Below are 25,319 nucleotides of genomic sequence, written 5' to 3'. Positions count from 1 at the left end.
GTGGTTTAAATAATTCTGATTTTGATTATGGACAATTGATATAGCCAAATATAGTCATTTGTTTGAGAAGTTGAGAATATACTGCATTTCTCTTTGAAACAAATAACTGTCAGGTATATATTTTTTATTGTTATACTGGTGCTAGCTCGGAGCTTATAAAAATATGGCATCAATTAATAATGCCATTCATGATCAATGATTTATAGTGATACATTTTTTTTGTCAAAAATAAACCTGCATGTTATGCTATGGACGAAACTAACCAGCAGGTGGCAGTGTACTTCATGGGCCTTTAAGGGTGTGGTTCCCCTCCAAACCAACAGAGGGAAGATTTCTTAAAACACAGACAAAGTCTGATTGATAGGGTTCCAGAAAGGTCACTGTACACTGCTTCAAAATGACAACAGTGCGGGCTTTCACGTGCGACGATTTGTTTAAATTCAACAATATGTACGTTTATTTAACATTTTTTCACAATTACTAAAATGATATTACGAAACAGGGGTTGATGTTACATTGGCAGGACGTTTCGTTTTTATATATATCTTGTACATTTTTATAGTCTAACTTGCTATTGAGCTAGCGTTAGCTAGCATCTGGCCAGAATAGATAGTGCAAACAGAATAGCAATATTCATGTAAGGTCACCGAAATTATACAGAAAGAACATACAATAAATACAAAACTATCGAGTAAAAATGGCAAAGCTAAGATATTTCTTTTTCTCTTCCCAGAAACTTGGATCCATTCACAGAAACTGTATCCTTTCAGAACTGATTACCAGCTGATTTTCTGCAGGATTGTTGGATAGACTTCACCCTGATCCCAACATGTCTTATGTCAAGCTCATGTGAATAACGTAAGACAGTGTCAAATAATCTGGAATTCTTTATGCACAAATATAGTGCTAAGTTTGCCTTAACCTTCCATTCCAGTATGGGATTCCATTTTACCTACAGTACCTTGCCCACTGGCCAGAGTACTTCATTGTTGCAGAGGCACCTGGTGGGGAATTAATGGGATACAGTAAGTACCAGTAGGCCTATATGTAGTCATGATACAGACAAACGTTTGTTGACCATTGCTGGAAGAAATGCCTGCATGTCTGCAGCCTTTATTAGTCTCACAACAGCAAGTTAACCATGGCCAGCTCAAAACAAATTGCTTGTATAGTTGATAGCAAACACATTTTTTTTATCAACAAAGTGTTCCCGGATATGTAGACATTCCAGAGCTATAATTCCATTCTCTTGTGAATTTAATTCATTCTTCGTAAATAAAAAAGTAGATGAACCCTTAAGGGTCCAAAGGGGCAACTCAAAACAAAACACAGAGATCTGTAGTCATGCCTTGCCAGTCCTTGGCACCCCTAAAGGTTCGAGAAGTGCTGCAGTTAAAGCATGCTGCTGTCTTTTCCAGTCATGGGCAAGGCGGAGGGATCCGTGGCACGTGAGGAGTGGCACGGCCACGTCACAGCTCTGTCTGTGGCCCCGGAGTTCAGGAGACTGGGACTGGCTGCCAAACTCATGGAAATGTTGGAGGAGATCTCGGAAAGGTAACTGACGCGCTCGGCCCCTACACGCTTCTGTACCTTGCCGCCGTTGTGCGGCCTCACGCCTTTGATGTCCCGTCCATTCAGGAAGGGCGGGTTCTTCGTCGACCTCTTTGTGAGAGTCTCCAATCAAGTGGCGGTCAACATGTACAAACAGCTAGGCTACAGTGTCTACAGGACCGTAATAGAATACTACTCTGCCAGTAACGGGGAGCCGGATGAAGACGCCTATGGTAAGCGCCGTCCTCTCCCGTCGAACACATTCCTGTTTCTCCATGAGCGAGCGCGCGCGGTAACCCGACGCCCCGCCCCGTTGCCTCTGCAGATATGAGGAAGGCTTTGTCGAGGGACACGGACAAGAAGTCGATCGTCCCCTTACCGCACCCCGTCAGACCCGAGGATATAGAATAACGGTAGACTGTGGCTCTCCGACACCACTGCCTCTCCCCTCACGGTGACGTAGATGAGGATGAACCGAAATGTGAAATATTCCACTATCAGGACCTGTTTTTTGCTAGGTATTTTGAATTTCACTGTACATACTGTATGAATCTGTCAAATAGGCCTACATCTTTGCAGAATGTTTTTTATGCCGTTGGGTCCGAGAGCCACAGTTTAAATACATCATCAGTGTGCGGATCTGAGAGGCGATGGAAATGTGCTTCATATTCAATAAACAACTGTGTGACCTACTTCTGTTGCGTTTGCAGTGTTCCAACTTTGTAATATCTGCTGCATGAGGTGCACGCAATGAGACACAAACATCAGATTTCATTTTGTTGTTTGATGTATTTACAATTACATGATTCCTACAAATGAAACAAGGGCCTGAAACAACACTTGTGAACAACAACCTTTGTTTTGGGATTTTATTAGAAAAGCAATAGAAATGGAACCAAGGGAAACATCCCTCCCCAGGATACGGCCACCTGCCATAGAGTAAAGGAAATAGCAGCGTGCTGAATTCAGTCAGAATCCTTCTTCCTCTTCTTGGGCTGTTTCTTAGCAGCATCATCATCCTCACTCTCACTGCTACTACTGCTGCTGCTGCTGCTGCTGCCACTCCCACTATCACTACCACTGCTACTGCTGCTGCTGCTGCTATCATCTTTGTCATCAAATGAGCCCTTCTGGGGAGGTTTCTCTGGAGCTGGCTTATGGTTGGCTGGCTCATGGCTAGGAGGCTTCTCTGATGCGGTACCCTCCTCGGATCTCTCTGGCCCCTTTCCTGATGTCTCTGGCCCCTCCCCTGATCTCTCTGGCCCCTCCCCTGATCTCTCTGGCCCCTTCCCTGATCTCTCTGGACCCTCCCCTGATCTCTCTGGCCCCTCCCCTGATCTCTCTGGCCCCTTCCCTGATCTCTCTGGCCCCTCCCCTGATCTCTCTGGCCCCTCCCCTGATCTCTCTGGCACCTCCCCTGATCTCTCTGGCACCTCCCCTGATCTCTCTGGCCCCTCCCCTGATCTCTCTGACCCCTTCCCTGATCTCTCTGGCCCCTCCCCTGATCTCTCTGACTCCTCCCCTGATCTCTCTGACCCCTCTTCATCTTTTCCCTTCTCTTCTCCCCCCTCCTCCTCCTCTCCCTCTTCCTCCTCCTCCATGTCCTCCTCCTTATCCTCCTCATCCAAATCCACCTGCTGCTTCTTCCACATCTTGGCCATAGCGAGCAGCTTGAGGTTGGGCTGGTTGGCCGAGTCCTCTGGGAAGATGTAGTCATAGTACTCCTCCCAGCCTGCGTCGGACTGACGGGGGGGGGAAAGAAAAAGTGTGAGGAGCAGAAGAAAAGAAAAAAAACGTGACCACAAGTGACAGGCTACGCCATTCAAAACAAAGAGCGCCGTCGAGTTGTCGAGAAAACTCGCCGCAGGTACGTCTCCTCCGCCTCGCCCCCCCCCCCCCGACACTCACCCCGTCCTCGGCGGTCAGCTTCCTCCTCTTCTTCACCTTCTCGGGCAGCAGCTTCATCACCCGCTCCCTGGTGCTGTCGGAGCCAAACTCCTGCTCAAACTCCCTCCAGGACTCCAGCAGCATCAGGCGCTCCTCCTTCTCCTCGCAGCTGCGCAGGCCCTTGTTGGCCTCCTCGAATATCTGCCGGCACCTCTGCAGCCGGTCGGGGCTGTCGATGGAGAGCTCGTACTGGGCGTAGCTGATCCAGACCTGTCGTCCCAAAGAGGCGTTGGGAGGGGGGGTGGGGTGGGGGATTATATTATCTGGGGATTATTTGACGACACTGTCCAGAGGCTAAACCCATGGAAAGCAAGTCCTTTTTTTTTGTTGCTGCGTAACTAAAGAGAGTACTGCGGGTGGCGACGGTGCGGTTGCGAGGGCGGTTCTCCTGACCTTGACGTGCTGAGTGCGCTGCAGCAGCCTCTTGTACAGCCCTCTGGTGTTGTTGTACTCCTCTTGCTCGATCTCAAAGTCGATGTAGGACTTCCACAGCACCTGCAGGTGGCAGCGTCGAATCATTAGCCATCTCATCGGCGGGCCATTTCTGAACAACACTGGATAGTAAATCCCCCCCCCCCCACCCGCCCGCCCAACGACGGAGAGTCAGACCTCCGGCATGTCGAGGCGCGGCTGGCCGATGGCGAGCTCGAAGATGGCGCGGGCCCTCTCCGTGTCGCCCAGGATGGTCTCCAGCTCGGAGAACTTGATCCAGGTGGTGCAGTTCTCCGGGGCAAACTCCAGGTACTTCTCGTACAGCTTCCTGCAGCGGTCGAACTCCCGCAGCTGCAGCTCCAGCTCGATGTAGCCCTTGAACAGTTTGTTCTTGGGGCACTTGCCGATGGATGCACCCTGGCAACGAGCGGGAGAGACGGGGGTCGTTAACGCTGAACCGTTTTTTTGGGGGGGGGGGATGTGTTTATTAAACAACTGCGATTCTGTTCGAGCTGCGCGCTTCCGGTCTTTGATAATCCGCTGCATTTTAAGATAAGCTATTTTGCCTGTCGCTTTGGATGAAGCGTCGAGTTAAATAGTAAATGTAACTGTGGGGGGGAAAAAACACCAGCCACAATGACATCCTAATAGACAAGACTCTTACCAGGCCTCTTCTGGCTGCCTGCAGGTTCTTCTGGCGGATCTCAAACTGGCTGTAGAGGAGCCACATCTTTGCAAAGGTAAACTGAGGAGAAGAAACGGCAAGTAAGTGTCACGGTAGAACTGAATATCACATCGATGTGAGACACAGTGAGAGAGAGAGAGCTGGATGTCGCCTTCTCTGCCAGTACCTTTTTATGAGGGATGAGATCCAGGCATGCCTGGTACACCTGCCTGGTTCTCTCTGGATCCTGCCAAGAAGAAAAATAAAGATCAAAACTAGCCAATTGCACAAATGCATACATTCACACAGGTTTATTTGACAAGGGTTCAGACTTCACATCCCAGCGGCCCACCTTGACCTCCAGTTCCTCATACAGCGCGTAGTTTATCCACAGGTAAATGTACCGCCGCCAGTGCCTCTTCTCCTGTATGGGCGGGATGTTGGCGATGGCCCGCTCATACACGTCTCTGGCGGTTTCGGGATCGGCATCGCTTTCCACCAGACGCAGGTAGTCAAACCAAGCGTCGTAGTTGTGTGGATTGGCCTGAGGGGAAGGAAGTCACAAAGAGTGATCAAGAGGAAGACAAATTATATAAAATAAACAAATAACCCACCAGTAAATACCATTGACCTACAGGTGACACTCTAGATAAGATGTAGGTTTTACCTTGACCTCCTCCTCGTACTGGAACCTCCTCTTGCTAACGATGACATCCTCGATCCCCCTCCGGTCTCCGTACTTCTTCTCAAACACGGTGTAGCTCTTGAAAAGCTCCTGGGCTTGCTGCTTGGGGATCCGGTCGAGGGCGTACTTGTAGATGACTCGAACCCGCTCGAACTAGAAAAACATTTAAAAAAAGGTAGAAAGTCTTGGAACTGGGTTTCGTCTACATTAGGTACAAAAAGGAAGCGAATGCTTGACGTTCTTTACGAACCTCTTTTTGTTTCTCTTCGAAGCGGGCGAAGGCCACAAAGAGGTTCTCGTCGATGTGCTCCTCTCCGAAGAACTCCACGGACCTCTCGAAAACCTTCCGGCCGTGGGCGACGTAGCCATGCTTCTCTTCAAAGCGGGCGTACTTAATCCAGTTCTTCACGTCAGGATGGACGAGCACAAGTTCACTGGAGTCAAGGAGATTTAAAAGCAAGAAAAACGACAAGCCATACAGGCCCAATGGTAGTCCTTATCCCGATCATACGCTTCGTTATCACCATATTTGAATTGCCTGCTAACAGTGACATTTGGGAAATGCAGAGTGAACTTAGGAAGGATATATCTCTCGTAGGTGGAGCGGGCCTTCTCCACCTCCTTGTAGCGCAGCTCAAAGTTGATGTAGGAGTGCCAGGCTTGCTCCTCCGGCTCCCACTCCATCCAGCGCTCAAACACCTGCCTGCAACCGGCGATGTTGCCCAGCATCTCCTCCATGTAACTGTACTTGTACCTGAACAACAAAAACAAGAGAAACATGGAGTTGGTCAATACATTTCACACAAGTCCATGTAAGATACACTAAAAGTGGCATACAATTACGCACTGTGTAACTAGCAAAGGCTTGCTTCGTTTTTAAAGGGAGTGGTAGGGACGTACCAAAACTGGTTGACACGGGGCAGGATGGTGATGGCTCGGTCCCAGATGTTGCGGGCATGGTTCACCTGTCTGTTCTTCATCTCCATCTCGGCATATTTCAGCCAGAGAGCAATGTTCCGGTGGTCTACATCCAGAGCACGCTCGTATATAGAACGAGCCCTGGAGGAAGAGAGGGAGACGTTCAGGTTTGGCTACAGATCTGACACCTCTGAAACAACGTGTAGTGAACAGTAGTGTATCGCATTGAAATGACAGGCCTACCTCTGTACTTCCTTCAAGCTTTCTTCCCATTGTGCGTATTTGATCCAGTTGCTGATGACTGTGCGATTCTTTCTAATGTTATCTTCAAATCCCTGCGAGAGACAGACATTGCGTGTTTGAGTACGTTTTGTGAAGCATGACATGCGAATGCCTTGTAAATGTCACATATTTTGAGCTAACTTACCTTCCGTTTCTTCAATTTGTAATCATTTAACTCCTCCTCATCTGTGATCTTCTGTTTTGGTGGAGGTGGCAAAAGTTCGAGTTCTCTCTCTTTAGCTTCCCTGAGCAGTTGCTCAGCAGTGATCTGCACTTCAGCGGGTGCTTTATTTTTCACCTGTGTTGAGAGGAAAAACATCAATATACATGTGGAACATGTAAACAACAGGTAGTTAAAAGATTCAAACTGTTCGATTCCACTAATAACACAACTTGCTAACTGCCCACTGTCTACAAAGTTGTTAGCAGGCTAAGGCTAACTTTTCCCTGAAAATACAAAAATTGATGTTTATGGTGAATTCTATTTAGTCGTATTGTCCATGAAAGTCATTACAATTTCAGAAAAACGTTACAGTTAACGTTACAGTACAACATAAGGCTGCTTTATTAGCAATCGCCCTTGTAATTCAGAGCTTTACGATGTAGCAAGGAAGTTAGCAAATCAGCTAACGTTATTGTTGCCCAGCTAGCTACTTTGAAGTGTTATACCTTCGCCACTTTCGGTATCCTCTGTTTGCCTGCTGCAGTGGAAGCCATGTTTCTGGCTTAGACGATGGATAACAATATAACTCTGAATAAAGACGTTTCCCAATAAAATACGATACACCCACGTAAAGTTGTGTGTGCTTTCACATGAAAGTGTGTCCCGCCATGACACTACCCAAAATGCATTGCACATTACCTTTGAACCCTGACGCTGTCAGGCATTCTGTTGCTATGGTTACTCCACCATCCTTTTCTAAGTTAGCTTCAGTTAGCTAAGTATCAAACAGTTAACAGAAGATACCGAAAGTGGCACATCAGTTTGCAATTTGCAACGTAAGCACATTTTACGCTGTTACGCAGATAACATAATGCATATGGCATTGTTTTAAGTAAAAAGCGGTAAGTGACTGCCAGCAAGCTTAGATAACAGGTTGGCTAACTTGACGACTGGGTTACTGTACTGTACAGTACTGTACTGCTAACAGAGTACTAGCTGCACAACATAATAGAATAGTCTTCTATTCAGTCCCAGCAGCTAATTCGTCTCAATGGGTTAGAGCTAGTATTATTTTATAATTCGTTTACAATCTCAGGCATGTTTAAACTTTCTTTCTGATTTAGTCTTTTAAATTCAGACCGACATGAGGACAATAACTTCAGCAGGTGGCAATGTTGAGACTGTGAGCGTCAGAAGAACTGAGTCAGCTGATGCGCCACAGATCAACAGCCTCATAAGTCCTGCCACTGTGTCAGTGTTTGGAAGGGTCAATGTCATTCATCTACTGTGAGTATTCTGTTAAAGATTGCAAGACCTTAATATGAGTCATTCAAAGGCCACAAATCAAGAGTACACAAATAAGTAGGAAGTCAAAGTCTGCTATTTTCAGGGAGAAGGCCAATTTGGCAGTGAGCCTGAACAATGCCACGGGTGAAGTTCTGGCCCATGCTGCCTTCTTGGACTACCCACTCGGTGACATGGTGGATCAAGCTTCCTGGGAGCCACTGATGCATGATCACTTTAAAGCGGAAAAATGCACAGTCAGTATTAGGCGTAACGATGCTGAACTTTGTTGTTCTATTTACCTATACTTGTAAAGAGAAAGAGATGATTTGAACGGTTTTGACGTTCTCCTTTCGGCAGCCTTTGAACACGCTCTTCTTGCATCTCTTTGTGGCTCAGCCAATCTACTCTGTTGGGAGTGCAAAAGAGATAATAAGGTAAAGAGTTCCAGATCTTATGATAACATAACTTGGGATAACTTCGTTCTTCACATAATGTACTTAGCCTGGGTTGGAATCTAGTTTGTGCAACTGATGATACAATATCATTCCAACAGAGCACAATCTTTGTCCACTGTGATTCCACAGACATTACATCAAATGTGTAATCACAGCCATTGGTCTTGATACTCAGGATGTGCCTTCATTGCAAGGTTTCCCCCCCCCCCCCCTGACAGACTGATGTAAACACATGTCGTTTCAGAACTGTCTTTCATGCTATCACAGAACTTGAGTACATCTACCTGGTCACTCCAAACAAGGTCCGCATAGGTGAGATGTCTGTTGATATAGGTATACCTTTTCTCTATTAAACTACTCGTGGGGCATTCGACACAATACTCACTGTACGTTCTCAGAGCCTGCGCTGCTGGAGATATTTGAGCCGATGGCGAGAGTCAGCAATTCCAAGGTCCAGTGCTTAGCGTTTGTGTGCCAAAGACACAACTACTGTCCAAGGCTATATGTCCGGAAAGCAAGGTCGGCACCATCAATTAATCTCACAACACTTGACTGTAGCAAAGAGATATGACTTTGAATTGAAGTATTCTTTAGCTATATATATGTTCAAGTTTGATGCATGACCCCCGATGGTGGCACACGGCTGATGGTGGAGTCCCATGTCGCAGGATCGAGGATCACGATGACCTCACACACATATGTTCAGAGCAGACCAAGGCTCTCACAGGCTCCTACGGACCCTACTTCCTGGCTGAGCTCATTGAGGCTCAGGACGAGGGAAACCATGCAGCCGTTTGTGAGGTCAGTTATGTGAATGGTTCTATTCAGGTTTTGTCTTGCGAATCTCTGCTGTTGGTTTTTCAAGTGCTACTTAGTCAACTTTTGCCAAGCCACCGGTTGGAAAAATGTCAAACCTGGTTGGGGGTGTGTGTGCGCTTCGGATAGAGTGTACTGTTGACTTCTTTCTGACATTTTCTCCGTTTTGATTTAATCGTTAGTATCAAGCATTGAAATCTGCTGTCAAGGTTGGAAGGCTGTTTAAAAATTTATAGCAGTAGTGCAGATGCTTTAGCCCCGTTCACAGAAATCCTGCTGGGATACTTTCCCCCAGGACCTGAAACCTGACAGATCCCCCCACCCCCACCCCACCCCAACCCCACCCCCCAGCAGCTCAAGCTGACATGTGTTCATGGCAGCATATGGTAGATGGGAGTTGATCGTCTGCCAAGACATGCTCTCACTAAACATATTGTGTCCAGACATCTGTAGCATTTTTGAGGTTTTGTTTCAACGTGTTCTCCATTCAGAGAACAAACATCACAACATTGCCCCGGAGGATTACACCGCCTCTTTCTCTGTGGAAAATCATAAATTATTCCACAAACAGCACTGTAGATTAGAGTTTTGGCGCCCGGCTGTGCCATTTGCAGACCTTTCGTTTTGCAAGGCCAGCCTACAGTTGTTCAAGTGAAAGCTGTCAGAGAGTGCTGCTACATCTCTGTATCGTGCATTTAAGTCAGTAATAATCAGTGGTGTGTGTACTGTACATGCATGTTCATGTTGTTTTGTTTCTTTTCTTCACAGAGTGAGGGACTGGCCGTCGGTTTCATCAGTGTGAGCGGTGACATCAATTTGAAGCTGTTGAATGAGTGTTTTGAGCTCGGGCCGTTTAATGGCCTCTACAAGCCATGCTCGGAAGACCAGCCTGAGCCTGTCGAAGACCCCCCAGAGGAGGGCAGTCAAAGTGTGGGGGAATCCAAGCCAGGACACCCACTGGAGCACACAGAAAAGGTTCTGAATGTTTTGAACAAGGGGGATGGACCTGCTGAGAGCTTCAAGCATCACAGTACTCGTGTCCGTTTCTGTATTTAATGCAGTGTTCATTGTTTTTGTGTTCGAAAACAAAGAGCCCAGTGGAAAATGAAGGTATGGCGGATGTCCCTTGTGAAATCTCAGAGGTAATTAACCGTCTTCATCTTAAAGGCTTTATTTGATTCATACTCCTCTTCGTGTTATCTGTCACATTTGTTGTTGTTAAATAAAGTCTCAGATTTCCGGTGATGGTCAAGGACCAAGAGACTGTACAGAAACAGCAAACGCCTTCTGTGTTCAGCTATTTGTCATCGACAAGAAATTTGAAATGAGGTAAGTTCAGGCCAAAGTCACAAGCATAAAATTACACAACACTTTTAATTACTTGTAGATATAAAAAAAGAAGCCCACAATTCAGTACATTCACAGACAGTGAATGTGCAAATTGTAAAATAGAATTTTCCACTTTCGGAATGGTTGGAAGTAGCCATTCACACGTTATGGCGTACATCCAGCGCGTATCAGTCATGTGCTGGGTGAAGCAGAGACACTGATCGTTAGTTGGCTCATGCTGAGCCCTTCTCTCTGTCGCCTTGCTGCCCAGCTGTTACCGAATACGGGCCCCAGTCGCTCCCCACCGAGAGTGAGCATGTAATTAATGAGTGTGGTGCTTAAAGTGACAGCGACTTGAAGGAGAGAAGTCAAGCTTTGACCAATGGGCATTGAGCTAAAACGGGCAGATTGCTCGGCCAGTTGTTCCACTTCTGTGATCTCCGTTCTGGCTCGGAGTCAGGGTTTGGCAAAGGTACGTTCTCACTTTTTCTTCCCCCTTTCCCTCCGCCAACAGATCCATGGACTTTCTCCCCAACATATTCAAGCTCTTCCCTGTAAGTAGCGCACATGTTTCTCTGATTTGAGCAACGTTGAAAAAGGGCTGATGGTAAGTGCAGCAAATCATCAATAACTCAAAGTGCAGGTCTGACAGTAATACAGTGCATAGTGCCATGGAACAGTCTTTATGTTTCCGAGACACTGTGCAGCAGCAACGTCATAGCTCAGATATCTGGTGATCTTCTGAGCATGGCTCTTGGATACCAAGCAAACCTGTCTACAGTCTATATTTCGACACTCTTCCTCTCAAAGCAAACAATCGAAGGTTATGTGTTGAAAACTGTGCTGAAGCCCGTCTCCTGGTCCCCTCCAGGACAGGGACTTCTGTGTCATCACAGTGCCCAAGCTGGCTCCTGAGTTCCCCCTCCTCCAGAGCTTCCTCAGGGTGGTGCCACGCCACACCAGCAGTATGCCCCAGGAGCTCTACATCTTCCACCGCTCCGGCCTGCTCAAGTACACCCACCACACCCAACACCACCACCACACCCACCACCACCACCTCACCCAACACCACCACCACACCCAACACCACCACCACACCCACCACCACCACCTCACCCAACACCACCACCTCACCCACCACCACCTCACCCACCACCACACCCACCACCACACCCACCACCACCACCTCACCCACCACCACACCCACCACCACACCCAACACCACCACCACACCCACCACCACCACCTCACCCAACACCACCACCTCACCCACCACCACCTCACCCACCACCACACCCACCACCACACCCACCACCACCACCTCACCCACCACCACACCCACCACCACACCCAACACCACCACCACACCCAACACCACCACACCCAACACCACCACCACGCCCACCACCACACCCAACACCACCACCACCACACCCACCACCACCACACCAAACACCACCACACCCAACACCACCACACCCAACACCACCACCACGCCCACCACCACACCCAACACCACCACCACCACACCCACCACCACCACACCCAACACCACCACCACACCCACCACCACACCCACCACCACCACACCCAACACCACCACCACACCCACCACCACCACCACACCCAACACCACCACCACACCCACCACCACCACCACACCCACCACCACCACCACACCCACCACCACACCCACAATGCTTCTCTCATTAAAGTTTGCACCTGATCTGGAGCCAGATTCAGATACAACAGCGAAAGCTAGCTGCAGGAAGTCTGCACCCTTTTAAGAGATTTGATATGAAGCCAAAACGTTTTTCCATTTTTAGAGCATCAGACTGTGCAAATAGAATATACATAATTGACATCTCGTAAACAACAATCTTCAGTACGGCATTAGCTGTTGGATCCAAACCAAGCTCAGCGTCTGACAGGTGCATCTAGGATTTTCCCAAGATCAATAGAAATCCGATTGGAGTTCCGAGAGTATTCTGCTGTTTTGTGTCCCCAGAACCTTCCAGGTGAGGGTGGCCGTGTCTGCAGACAGGCCTTCCATCTGCGCCATGGTGGAGAAGCTCCTTCTTCATGAGTCCCTGCTGAACGACCTGGATGTGTTCTATCAGGCCCGCAGAGACCCGGTCAGTCACAGGACGCAGGGAACCAGACCACAGCTTTGGAAAATGGACCCGGGCCATCTACAATGTCGTTTCGAATTTCCAATCAATCACTCAGTCAGACAACTAGGGCTTGAATGGATGATTGCGTTGTGTTTTTATCATTGCCAAGGGAAATTCTCAATGAACGAGAGCGATTGCTATCTTGTTAAACATGTTTTATGTTGTGATTGACACCCCAGCTGTCAGCGAGGACAGAGATCCAACACGGATAATTACTGCTGAGATGAGGATGGAACCAGTCTCACGTAATCACCGAGCTGGCTGGACCCTGTGTTGTGTCCTGAGCCCTAGAGGATCTCATCCTTGTTTATCTCCTTCCACTCCCCCCTCTCTCTCTCTCTCTCTCTCTCTCTCTCTCTCTATCTCTCTCTCTCTCTCTCTCTCTCTCTCTCTCTCGCTCTCTCTCTCTCTCGCTCTCTTTTTTTTTTTTTTACTTCAGGATGGAACTCCCCTCCAGGCGTTTGTGGCCCAAGTGCAGGACCAAGTCGTGGGCGTCATCATCACCAGAAACGAGGAGGTAGGTCCAGTTTCAAGTTTCACCCGCTCTGGCTCTCCACCAAGCATCGGCCAAAGGGGCTTCCCGACGACGTGCTGACACAAATCTCCCCTCCCCCCCCAGGACATCGATTCTATCCGCGCCAACTACGACATCGAGAACTTCATCTACTTCAGCCACCACCGCTACGAGGAGCACGCGCAGCTGGGCCACTTCGCCCTCAGCCCCGTCTTCCAGCACTACGCCAAGCACTTCCTCAAGGAGGCCCTGCGCCTGGCCCACAAGTCCTGCCTCTACTACCCCGTCTACCCCGTCTGCCACAGCCAGAAGGTGAGCCGGCGGATCGCCAGAGGGGAAACATCCAGGCCTCGCGGGCCCTTCACCCGTGCACCGAGTCTGCGGTACGCAGGGCTCACTCCGAGATATTCATTAGCGACGGCTTCCTCCTGTGGGTTGCCCGGGGCCTCTTCGGCTCTCTCTCGGGTTCGGGGCAGCAGGTGCTGTCAGATGTGCCAGCCCCACTCTCCGGACCCTGGTGAGACGTTCCCTCACCGCCGCAGTGGAAGCCTCCACTTCCTCTGCTAATTACCTTTTCGCAAACATGCACCAGATCGGAGGAGGACGAGGTGTCAATAGAATAATGGAGGACCGAACGAGAAGAGAGGGGCCACGTGGCATTCTGGGAAGCGGGTTTGAGGGCTGGAATTTGCCAACCGTGGTCGAGGGGGGGGGGGGGGGGGGGGGGTTCTGTTCGGTTGGAAATGCACGTCTAGGGATGCTGCACATCGCTTGTGCCAGCCTCCTCACAAAGGCTTATTAGCGACGTAACCTTAGCAGCTGTGAGTTGCCACCCCCTCAGCCTCGGATTTGGTCTGGCCCAAAAGGTGAGTTGCCCTCACTTCACCTGCTATTGCGCCCTTTTCTTCCCTTCTCCCCAGAACTCCTGCGCCCATTACCTGACCTCCGTCCTGAGCGCCATGGTTCCCGTGCGCCCGCGGCGCCAGATTGTTTACCCTCTGGAGGACCTGGGCATCAACGCCCCGTCCAAACAAATCACCAAGGACCAGGTGGGCACGGCAGCAGCTGGTATAAAGGCCTTGGCATGCCAGAGTTTGCAGATGGGCAAACACTCTAGGTCTCTCCTTTCAAAGAATGAGAGGAAGAGGGAGATTGTGTGTCGTAACTCGGGTTAACCACAAGGGGGCACTGCTTTACAGTTGCTGTCGCCCTGGTCAGGTTTCGAGGGGTGGACTGAACTGAAGGCGTACGTATTCACACCAGGACAATGCGATTGAGAATGGCTGAATGGCTGAGAATGACAAGACTGGTTCATTAGAACGATCCAATCAAAAGAAGGAAAAAAAAAAAGAAAAAGACAAAAATAACCTGGCTTGAGAAGACGTTAAACCTAAAATAGCTCTACATTTAGCACCCTCACGATAAACAGCACTACAATCTTGAATTCGGTGTATTTGGAAACTGTCAATGAACGATAGAGCCCGTTTTGGGAGCAGGACAACACCACTTTTCCACACGAGTCCACACAGTCAGGCTCCACCCACGGCCTCGGGCTGTTTTCGAAGGGGGCCGTGTGGAGGCGAGTGGCAGATGGCTCCTCTGACAGATGGTTAGTCATGTTCGCTGCTGCCGGTTAACAGGTAAAGCAGCATCTTTTCATTCATCTCATGTTCAGTGGACTGGACAGCCTCTGGCGTAATACGCCGCACATTCACAGTCTGCTTGTACTCGGTCTGAATGGGTGTGTTATACGACGGGGGCCGAGGGCGGACATTGTGCGTGCGCGCGTTGCTGTCTGGCGATTCATGAGCCCCTTTGCTCGTACGTGCCGCGGGTCCCGAACCGCCGGTTGTCCCCTCGCCCCCGGTGACGCAACAGGTCCTCTCGCGCGTTGGCGCTCGGGTCCTCGCTGCCGGGTCGACATGTGTTTTACCTGGCGCGTGTCAAAACCCTGTACGCCCCCCCCGCCCCCTCGCGGAACACCTGCGCACGACGCTCCACCCCCATCCAGTTGGGCGCCCCCCCCGTCGTCGTTGTCGTCGTCTGGTAGCACGGCAACCGTCCTTTCCAGGCTGCCATGTAGATAAGAGAAGGGGGATGTGCGTGGCACCTTTGTCCCTCTGGCCTCGGGGGCCGCAACACTGCTGGGTTAATCAGATTTGAAACACCTGTTCCCTCTCTGTCAATACCAGATCCTATTACACAGACACACACACACAGGACGGTGGCCGCAGCACCGGTGCCATTTGTGTCACGCGTGTCGGCGAGGTTGGGGGCGGCCGCACCTGGCCACGTTAAGCTGCCTCTCCTGGGCTGGCGGGCGTGTTTGACTGATTCTCATGCTCGTTCTCAACAAAGAAAATGGCGTTGGCGGTTACTTGTTTGACGACTTGTGGTTGTTTAGACTTAAATGGTATGTAGCGGTGCAGATGTCACGGTTCGGTATGTGCCTTGGTTTTGGGGTCACGGGTCGGTACGTGTTCAGCAGGAAAAAGCCACAAATTCAAAATGCTTGGTTTCATTTCATATTCAATACCACAGCCTAAACTTTATCTTCATGTGTTGGGAGTCTGGTGGCTGAGCGGTGAGGGAATCGGGCTAGTAATCCGAAGGTTGCCAGTTCGATTCCCGGTCATGCCGGACGTTGTGTCCTTGGGCAAGGCACTTCACCCTACTTGCCTCGGGGGAATGTCCCTGTACTTACTGTAAGTCGCTCTGGATAAGAGCGTCTGCTAAATGACTAAATGTAAATGTGTTCATGAAAGATTTTCCATTTGGGACTTTTCAGATATTTGTCCAATGAGTGCCCCTGTTTTACATTTTGAGTGCTGACAAACTGCCTTTCGCTCTATCTAGCTAGCTGGCCTCGAGCATTTCTCCAACTCTCGGGACTCAAATACAGACAGATGAGGGATGATTGAACGCTTTCGCTCATTTCATCAGATCAACCTCATAATCAGTTTTCCATAAAGTACAAAAGGCCTGTGACTAGCCTATGTATTCTCTGTCTGACTGCATGCACCAATCCATACCACAACGGTTCTGTACGAAAACATGTACCGTTACACCCATAATAAACGGTTGTGATCCTGTTTCCCCATAAGATCAGACTTAGAGATCTTTTTAGCAGAGGGTAGGCCCTACTGGGGAACTAAAAGGATTGGAACACTTCCACCAACCAGGTTCCCTAATCTTAATGTTCCTAAAGATAGTTGTTCCATGCTGCTATTTTCCATAGTAACTTCCAGTCTAACTGCAGTACGACCCAGCAATAACCAGTAGCTCACAGACATCACAGCAACAATATTTGATCCATCGTCATCTGAAGAGTAGGGAAATTATGTGGAATACGCAATGCTCTCTGAGTTTATTCAAATTCTGTGTGCCATATTTAATTGGATCCAAAGTCCTAAATGCGTTTTTCATGTTACGGGTGTGAACGCTGGTGCAAAATTTGGCTAAAAGCTGGCACTCTGTTTTAGAGAGCTAAGTGCTCGGCGAGATGCCCATCTCTGCACTTCAGACATTCGTTTGCGATTGAAAGACACTCAAAATGGAACTTGTCTGAGCGCATTATTCTTAGTGCTTTTAGGAATTTGATAATTGTGTTCAAATGGTGGTATCTGTTCAAGTAGCAAAGTGAGTGACGGGTCTGCATCATTTGTATCACGGAGGCCTTGAAAGACGTCCTATTTGAACGGGGCGAGACTGACTGTGAATCTCTCATGCTTATCCCATTAGGTTCCATATGCACTCAACCACATCAACAGGAAACTAACCATGGAACCGAAAGTCACCATCAATGCCAGGATCGTGGTGGTCGGGGCGTCAGACACGGGGCTGGCCTTCCTGGAGGTGCTTGCATTCTGGTAAGGATTCCCTGTCCTCCAAGACAAGAGACAGACATATTGTGTGCATTTGTGTGTGGTGTTGTGTGTGTGTGTGTGTGTGTGTGTGGTTTTGTGTGTGTGTGTGTGTGTGTGTGTGTGTCAGTAAAATAAGACACCACTTTGATAATTATAATCAGGTGAAGTAACATGCAGGTCTTAGAGGAGCAGATTGGGCAGGTTTTGGAGCAGTGATTAGCAGAAATATGAACAGGGGGCTTAGAAGCCAACCCGAAGCAACACATGCAAAAGCAATACCATTTCTCCCCCGTCCTCATCTCACAACAAGGGACCAGACTTGTATTATGTCACTTGAGCTGTTCTCCCAGGAGCCATGCATTATGGGTCAGCATCTGGCCCAGCACTGCAGTTACCTGATTAAGCTAATCAAGGCCTTTTTATTATTAATCATCTTGTTGAATTAGAAGTCAGAACCCTATTCCGGGAAATAGGTCTGTGGACACGTCGGAAACGTTAAGAGTCCAGATTGCACAGTACCTGTCCAGAGAGTACTTAGCCCTCTTAGAAAGAGTGGGTACTTGTTGTCCTTGTCCCTTTCTCTTATTCCAGGAATCCAATCTCTTGAAATGTCACCAGAGCTTTGGCACAATGCGGAGGCGCTACATGTTTGCATTCAGCCCCGGCTTTGAGATTAACTGTCCCCTCTAAACAATGAAGGAAGTGAGGCCTGCCGATTCGCTGCGAGGCCGATAACTGCCAGGCAACCGGGGGGGTCATTGTGTGTGGAAGTGAAAGCGAAGAGCATGCATAACTCAGGGGGGGGGCGGGGAGTGGGAGAGGGGGGGGGGGGGTTGGCAGGCAGGCGCTGGGGCGGGGCAGCGGGCACACAGCTGCCCGAGGCTGGCATTCAGAAGAGCTGGGCGCTGGCCCTTTAATTAGCCACTCCACTGTTCTCCTGTCAGGGATCTTCGGCAGCGATCTGTGTTTGCTGTCACTAATGAGTTGACTAATGAGGCAGTTAGTGTCCACTAAACTAATGGGGAGAAGGGCGCTGCAGTGGCCGGGTTGAGTAATGGGTCAGCGCTGGCCTGCTGGGGCCCCTTCTTATCAGTACAACCCAAACGGCTGGCCTCCAGCTTTACCCTGGGTCCTGCAAGGCCAGATCCCTCCTCACCCCTCCTCTCACACACACACACACACAACAGCCCCCTCACACGCACACCACCCTCTCCATTACTTAGTGGGGACAGGGTCAGAGGAGGAAGCAGGACAAACAGATAAAGATGTGTGTGTGTGTGGGGGGGGGGCTCTCCACGCCTTGGTCAGGGGGCAGGGTCAACATGGCCGTCTGTCATGGCCTGATAACAGCCCAAATCCAGAAGCTGGCAATTTCATCACGTCCAGACACCAATAAAGGGGCCTTAAATGCCTCAGTGCTGTGCCTTAAACCTGCCTCCTGGCTTAGATTAACCAGCAAGCTTTGATTGACAATAGGGATTTATAATTGTACACATACTGGAAAGTGCACCGTGGATTATGGCTCCAACGCTTAAAAGTATCATCACGTGACACGAGTCATTCATTCAAAATAAATAAATGTACAATTTGTTGTCATTTTCTCTTCCTCCCCCCCCCCCCCCCCCCCCCCCCCCGACTATTCCTGACTATTCAACAATGGATATTTGTGGTGGGAGACATCTGCTAACTCCTGTTGGAAACACATCATTCTCCCCGTACACAGGGCTCGCTAATCAAATTCAGGACATCCATTACCCGGGGGAAGATCAATCACTTTCCTTCCTTAAAAAGGAAGAGCTGCAGGTGATCTCAGGCCCTGACGCGACGAGGCTCTGGCCGACTCACACGTCCTCCTTTTCACCGAGCATCCCAGCTTCTTCTTTTCTTTTTTCTTTTTCTTCTTCTTCTTTTGCTTATATCACCAACGGAGACAGATAATGTCCTTTTGGCACTGACAAAAGAGGTCATTTACATCACAAGAGACCCCCTTTTTTTACACTCATGAGAGTAAACATACAAGAGGGACACTACATGCTGTAAGGGGGGGGGGGGGGGGGGGGAGATCTGACAAAGTGTAGGCTTTCATTACGAAGCTTTTAGCGAAATAAAAGGAGTGTGCGTAGACCGATGTGGATGCATGCATTCAGTTGCATCTGCACCCCTTCGATTTCAGAGTGAATAGCAGCACGGCGAGTGCACTGTGCGTATTTGCGAGCGCTTTTCTTTTGTGTTCTTCCTGGAATCAGGGATCCCTAATTTGATTCTCGGGGGCCAGGGAGCAGGAACTAGGAGATAATCGTTGGTGGGATACTGTTTTACTCATTAGGTTCTGTGGCACTCTGTATCAGAGAGTATCAGAGAGCACGCATCTTGTTGAAATGGCCCTCCACATGGCTGAGACGGGCCCATTTCTGGACAAAAAAAACATTTCATTTGGTATTTGTTTTGCAGTCCACATCTTAGGTTCAACAACATGACTTTGATCTCCATGCATGGATTTCCAGGATCCTACGTGGAAGAACATATGAGTTTTCTGTCCACAAGGTTAGACCCACATTTCTGCATTAGAATGTTTACGTCGCATGTACAGTTCCATCCAAATCAACCCTAACAGTATTTTCTATAACTTCTATTATTAAGATAGATCAGACACACACTCACATACTGTATACACACACATGTAAGTATATGTTTTTGTATACGAGTGTACGAGAATTATTACCAGAAATAAATCTACATATACACACAAACTGGATGTTCAGTGTACCCATTCTAGAACAGGCTTTAAAAAATGTACCTACAGCAGGTCCATTCGCTTCAAACTACTGTCTGAACTCCCCCCCACAGCCATAGCTACAGTGAGCGCGACCACGCCCGGCTTTCTCTCCGCTCCTGGGTCAACGTGGTGACCGGCGAGATGACGGGGATCGACCGAGCGGCCAAACACGTGCTGCTGTCAGGGGGCAGGAAGGTCCCCTACGACCACCTCCTGCTCTGCACCGGCCAACAGTACCAGGTCAGTACACCGCCGGACCTTAGGCACCGCTGCATCACGCACGTCCCAGTGTTCAGTGCTGTCGGCGCTCGGTGTCTTTATAAACACTGTCGGCCTCTCACCCCATCTAGCGGATGTACTGTCCTATCCTGGAGTAGTTACCGTGTTAACATTTTTGTCTTTTTGCCAATAACAGCCGGTGCAAAAAAAAACACGGCGTGATATCATGAACGAATGTCTCCCTAAAGGTTCCTTGTCCCAGTGGAGTGGATATCAACCAGCCGACCACGAACGGCGAGCTCCCAGTTCAGCCCGGCCGCAGATACACAGGGAAGGTCCCCTCCAACCTGTTCACCCTCAACGACCACCGCGACTGCGTGGAGGTGCTCCGCTGGCTGGAGGAGAACCTTCCGGATCTGAATGGTACACCGTGGGCTTTAGAAGGCGGGGGTCGTGTCATGCGGGAGAAAACAGGAGGGAATCGTTTGACCTTGAGCGCACACTTCAGTTTGAAGCACATTGTTGTCCACGACTACCGGCAGGGCACCCATATGCATGATGTATGTAGCACAATCACAAGATGTCTTTGAGCATACTTTACATGTAAATCTTAACATTTCAGAAGGCATTCAGGTAGAAGGGGGGGGGTGTATCAGCATGATACACCCCCCCCCCCCCCCCCCCCACCCCCTAACATGAATCTCCTCAACAGTATGTCATTATTCAGCTAATCAACTGCTCAACTACCTATGAATAATGAAGACCTAATTAGTCAATAAGAAGATCTTTCATCCTGTTGAAGCAGGACTGCCTGCTCCATCCATTTACAGGATCATGTCGGTTTTTCCGAGAGGCGAGGTTTTCCTCTGCGTATGAAAAGGCTAATGTCATTAAGCGAAATTTATCTTTTTTTCTCGGAAGAAATATAAGATGTGCAGTGATCCAGATTAAGCGTATTATATTAACTAATTAGGAAGCCTGCTCATTATGGGGGAAATAATTAGTAAATGCAAATCATAAAGGTCGAGTGCATCACTATTAAAAAAAGAAAGAAAGAAAATGGTTTTGAAATGCGATTGCATGTTGTTACTCTAGTCTAGAGCTCTAGCCATGCTAAACAGAAGATGAAGAATGGTATAAGAATGTTCAGATTCTCACAAAGATGCCAAATTGTGAGAGCCACTATTGCTAACCTCGTTCCCTGTTTCAGCACCATGGACAAGGACACCACAGAGCTCTGTCCAGTGAGCTAGCTGCTGAAATGTTGCTTATATCCTTATAAGTGCAGTACAGTAGACATTTCAAAACCAATAATAGGATACATACAACCACAAATAAGATATTTTTCGGTCAGGGAATTTCATAACTTGAGTACCTGCACTCAGTTACTCTAGATATGGACTGTGGCATTCTCCTTTTCTGTTTCAAACCTTAATTCAATTTGCGCTCTTAGCGGGAGGTCATTCCATGCTGTCTGAATCGCACAGGGTTAAGGGTTATTCTTAGCAGGCGGACCCTGCGCTTCATGCGTCAAGCGCCGGCCTTCCAATTTCAGATAATCAGCCTAAGAGCAGGAAGCGCGCAGCCTGGAGGAAGAGTAAGGGCACTCCCGACCACACGCATCAAAGGGATAGGTCCTCCGGGGGCTAAACTCATGTAGATTTCCCCCCGTCCGCCTTATCATCATTATTAGCATTGCATCGGTTTTCATGATCAAGGCATGCCTTTTAGCACAAAGAGGCTGGGCCGGAGGAATGCGAGGGGCCCATTGTTCGCCCTCAGCCGGGTGTTTAATTGTCTTGCCCTCTGTTGCCAAGGGACCTTCTTCAGACAGATACCATCTGTGGAATCAGAATAGTTCTATTTTATTTGTATTTCTTTTGTAGGTGCTTTTTTGTCCCTCCTAGTCCTCCCTATGCATGTGGTTGTGGCATCACACCACCTGTTCTCCCTATGCCGGGTGATTCATTTGTCTTTCGTCACATTCCATCCGTAGGCGACGTGGTAGTGTACGGCCACAGCCTGGACGCGTACACCTGCGTGGAAGCCCTGCTCTCCATGCGGATCCCCGGCTCCTGCATCCACCTGGTCCGCCCGCCGTCCGAGGGCTCCTGCTTTGACGGCCCCGCCGTGGGGAAGGCCGTGGGGAAGGCCCTGGAGAAGAGCCGGGTCCACGTCCACCACGGCTGCCTGCTGGCGCAGATGAACGACGGGCGCGACCCCGAGCCGCTCACCTCGGTGTCGTTCACCACCGCCGGTGACCCCCTGCTGCTGCGGTGCTCGGTGAGTCGAGCATTTTTTTCCAGGGGTTTACGAATGTTGACCTGCGTGTTATTGTCTTACTGTCCAAAGTTAAGCCTCGGTTGGGGGACCGAATCCGATAAACGCTTGACATATGGTCGGGTGTAGACAACAGCAATACATTTGGAACTAGGCTATTAGACAGCTTATCTTCTTTGTCGCCGTGGTATCCAGGAGCCCTGAATGTCAGACATCGAGCTCATCTGTCCCTAATCTGGCCTCTCTCGCTCTGTTAGGTGTTCCTGAACCTGTCCTCCAAAGGGGTGGATTACAGCGCCTTCAAGGCCATCAACGATGCCTGTCTGGTGTACGACGGCCACCTGGTCATTGACTCCACCTTCCACACCAACGACTCCAGCATCCGCGCCGCCGGGCCCCTCACCAAGTTTGCCCGGCGCTACCACGCCGACCAGTGGTCCCACTCCCACTTCAGCTCCAGGGAGGTGGGCCAGGAGCTGGCGGGCGCGCTGCTGCCCCTGTTCGACCCCACCCTGGAGCCTGCCACCAACCCTCCGGCCGACCTGGACCGCCTCACCCCCATGTACCAGCAGGCCAAGGTTCAAGGTCGGCTTCTCTCCCCATGTAGAGCTCCAGCGTGAAGCTACATCCGTGTGTTCGGTGTGTCCTGGTCCGGGATCATTCCAAGGCTTTATTTCCATGGTTTTTCTGGTCTAGGATGATTCCAGGGTTTATGTGTTCTGGTGCAGGAATCATTCCTGAGGTTCTGGGTTCTGGTCCAGGAGAATTCCAGGGCTTTCTCTTATCACCTGGTTGATTTGATCCACCAACCACGTGTGGTACACGTGAGGTTAGGATGTGCCGGAACCCTCTCTTCCAGCAGCCCATGGTCTTATCTAGGAGAATGTGCCCCAGCTCGTATTTGTGCTGTATTGTGCAATGGTAGTGGAATCTGTGAACTGCTCACTTATTCCCTGTTTTATTGTGTTTGATAATCAAACCGTGGTGAATCATCCCAAAGAGTTATTGTGTGTATTGTTAGTCACAGGGTACACATGGTCATGCCAGGCGAAGCAAGAACAATAAAACCACTTTGCTTTGTCTTTTTTAGGATAAAATAACCCTGACCTTTCCATAGATGCTCGTTGAGAGAAAGGAGAAATGTCATATTATCACGAGACATTTCGGTTCATTGCTCTCTTAAAAGGATTTTTCCCTTTCCAATGTTCATCAGACCATTTTTATAGACACGGCCAACACGTCAGTAGAACATTAAGTTTGAGTTTATCACCCACTCGCAGTGTTTTAGCTAAGTTATAAAAATCATTTTTTATGTGTAAAATACAGTACGTTCAATGTCATCGTTGTTTTGCTTCTGTATACAACACATTAAGCTTTGAAGGACATTTGTAATTAAGGTTTTGGTTTATCTGTTGTTTACAAAGGTGGAAAACTCCCAGGAAGATACAATTACCTCCATGTTACCAAACCCCCTCTTCAGCTTCCTGCAACAGGGCCGTCAACAGGCCAACCGGTAAGGACACCATTTTAAGACTCTTCCCATAGGACCTTTTGTACTTCCAGTATATTGTTTCGTTAAAAACCAGCCTTGCCGTGTCCTCAGCAGGGCCGAGAAATCCTGACCGGCCGCACAGAGACAGGGAACTACTTCCTCCTGCGTCTGAACCAGTACGACGTGGTGGAGACCCTCACCTGCCTGTCGCAGAAGCCCATCCCCGTGTCCAACTTCCTGTGTCTCTATGGGAAACACCAGCTGCTGCTCAACCGGCTTTGCTCGCGCTACGACGAGGGCCTGGTTCATGACCTCTACAGGTAGGAAGGCCAGAGTGCAGCATCGCATAGAGAGCTCAGAGAGGCTGGGAGGCTATATATATATATATATATACGTATATATACATCTAGTTGGTGACACGATAGGGCCAGAACAGACAGTGGCTGTGTAGGTTTCAGTATATTAGCATGGTTGCATTTTAATGAATGCCAAAAATGTATTCCTTGACATTCATCTCCTATTAAGATCTGGAGTTGAGCGTGCGGATGACCTTGTTTCAACACGAGTCACCCCCACACATAAGGCCCCTTTGTACCCGGGTATAATCTGTTTATGCAGGTCCCCAATCTGCTTTTCTGGTCTGTGAGAAGACAATGGCTTAGCCACCCTGTGGTGCTCATGAAGCTTTCTAACACGTCTTAAAGCTGGCTTCCTCACTGGGCCATGTCATGGCTGGGACCGAGGCCACTCGCAACGTTATCGTTGTCGTCGGCATCGGGAACCGTTCAAATAATTGATTGAGCGTGCTTCTCCATGAGGGTGTTAGACGAATGCAGTGTTCAGTCAGCGCTGTGTGCGTATGTGTGGCCTCAGTATCGGTGTCCTCCATGATACAGTCCTAATGTTAGTCATGTCTCTGTAGCTATTTCAGGGAGAATTGGTGTTTGGCGATATATCACGATCGCTTTACGGACTTCGAACAGGAGATGCGTCAAATCATGGAATCCACAAAAGTGAAGGTTAGAATCCCGCTCTTTTCATCTGGACTTCTTCACTTCTAGAATCAATGAACTGAACAAAACAAAAAAAGGCAACCAAAAAAAAGCAGAAAAACAAAGCTTCATATTTGCTCCTGTCTCTCATTTATGTCCTCCAGGATAACAACTCAGTTGTTGAGTCCATCCCTCACTTCATCCAGCGCTTGATGAATAAGACGCTGGATGATTCGGAGGACCCAATGCTGATCCTCAAAAAGGCATTTGCTGAGAGCGGAGGGCTGGCTACTCTGAAGACAAGCACACTCAACTTCCTGAGGTACAACACAAACCATCTGACCATGTACGCCCAGCCTGGAGTTCTGTGATGGATCCAAATATACTATTTTTATTCAATAAAATAGAGAAATGCTAGCCTCTCACTGTACAAACCTTTTCAAGGGCTTTGATTGAAATTTCAATCCTTGCGATTTT

General features: G+C 49.0%; 3 protein-coding genes across 5 annotated transcripts; 2 read left to right on the top strand and 1 right to left on the bottom strand.

Moving 5' to 3' along the window:
• The first annotated feature begins 325 nt into the window (after positions 1-325).
• naa20 (N-alpha-acetyltransferase 20, NatB catalytic subunit) lies at positions 326-2,243 on the top strand. Its single transcript, XM_062467326.1, has 6 exons — positions 326-450; positions 734-758; positions 935-1,025; positions 1,419-1,554; positions 1,639-1,784; positions 1,877-2,243. The coding sequence occupies exons 1-6, from the start codon at positions 398-400 to the stop codon at positions 1,960-1,962; spliced, it is 537 nt and encodes a 178-aa protein (XP_062323310.1). The 5' UTR covers positions 326-397; the 3' UTR covers positions 1,963-2,243.
• Positions 2,244-2,320: 77 nt separating this feature from the next.
• Positions 2,321-7,345, bottom strand: crnkl1 (crooked neck pre-mRNA splicing factor 1). The gene is made up of 14 exons (XM_062467325.1): positions 7,149-7,345; positions 6,625-6,777; positions 6,441-6,532; positions 6,180-6,338; positions 5,867-6,033; positions 5,530-5,708; positions 5,262-5,432; positions 4,947-5,138; positions 4,782-4,841; positions 4,595-4,675; positions 4,108-4,347; positions 3,892-3,993; positions 3,460-3,708; positions 2,321-3,293 (listed from the first exon to the last, which is right to left on the bottom strand). Exons 1-14 carry the CDS (start codon positions 7,194-7,196, stop codon positions 2,517-2,519), a joined length of 2,670 nt encoding a protein of 889 aa, XP_062323309.1. The 5' UTR covers positions 7,197-7,345; the 3' UTR covers positions 2,321-2,516.
• cfap61 (cilia and flagella associated protein 61) lies at positions 7,343-25,280 on the top strand. Of its 3 annotated transcripts, none has more exons than XM_062467324.1 (26): positions 7,343-7,478; positions 7,767-7,929; positions 8,033-8,183; positions 8,287-8,363; positions 8,629-8,696; positions 8,783-8,903; positions 9,053-9,185; positions 9,969-10,175; positions 10,292-10,342; positions 10,429-10,529; positions 11,044-11,083; positions 11,401-11,540; positions 12,538-12,664; positions 13,143-13,220; positions 13,323-13,529; positions 14,138-14,266; positions 16,959-17,086; positions 19,535-19,627; positions 19,931-20,099; positions 20,327-20,501; positions 22,075-22,361; positions 22,616-22,943; positions 23,783-23,871; positions 23,962-24,170; positions 24,773-24,869; positions 25,007-25,280. In XM_062467324.1, exons 2-26 carry the CDS (start codon positions 7,787-7,789, stop codon positions 25,211-25,213), a joined length of 3,555 nt encoding a protein of 1,184 aa, XP_062323308.1. In that variant the 5' UTR covers positions 7,343-7,478; positions 7,767-7,786; the 3' UTR covers positions 25,214-25,280. The 3 variants fall into 3 exon arrangements, with proteins under 3 accessions (XP_062323308.1, XP_062323307.1, XP_062323305.1); XM_062467323.1 differs by having other exon boundaries at positions 7,397-7,544; XM_062467321.1 differs by lacking the exon at positions 7,343-7,478 and having other exon boundaries at positions 7,725-7,929.
• Positions 25,281-25,319: the final 39 nt, after the last annotated feature.

The sequence above is a fragment of the Osmerus eperlanus genome, chromosome 8, assembly GCF_963692335.1.
Source record: "Osmerus eperlanus chromosome 8, fOsmEpe2.1, whole genome shotgun sequence".
NCBI lineage: Eukaryota > Metazoa > Chordata > Actinopteri > Osmeriformes > Osmeridae > Osmerus > Osmerus eperlanus.
The sequence above is the reverse complement of the archived record's forward strand: the minus strand, read 5'-3'. Positions and strand labels throughout refer to the sequence as shown.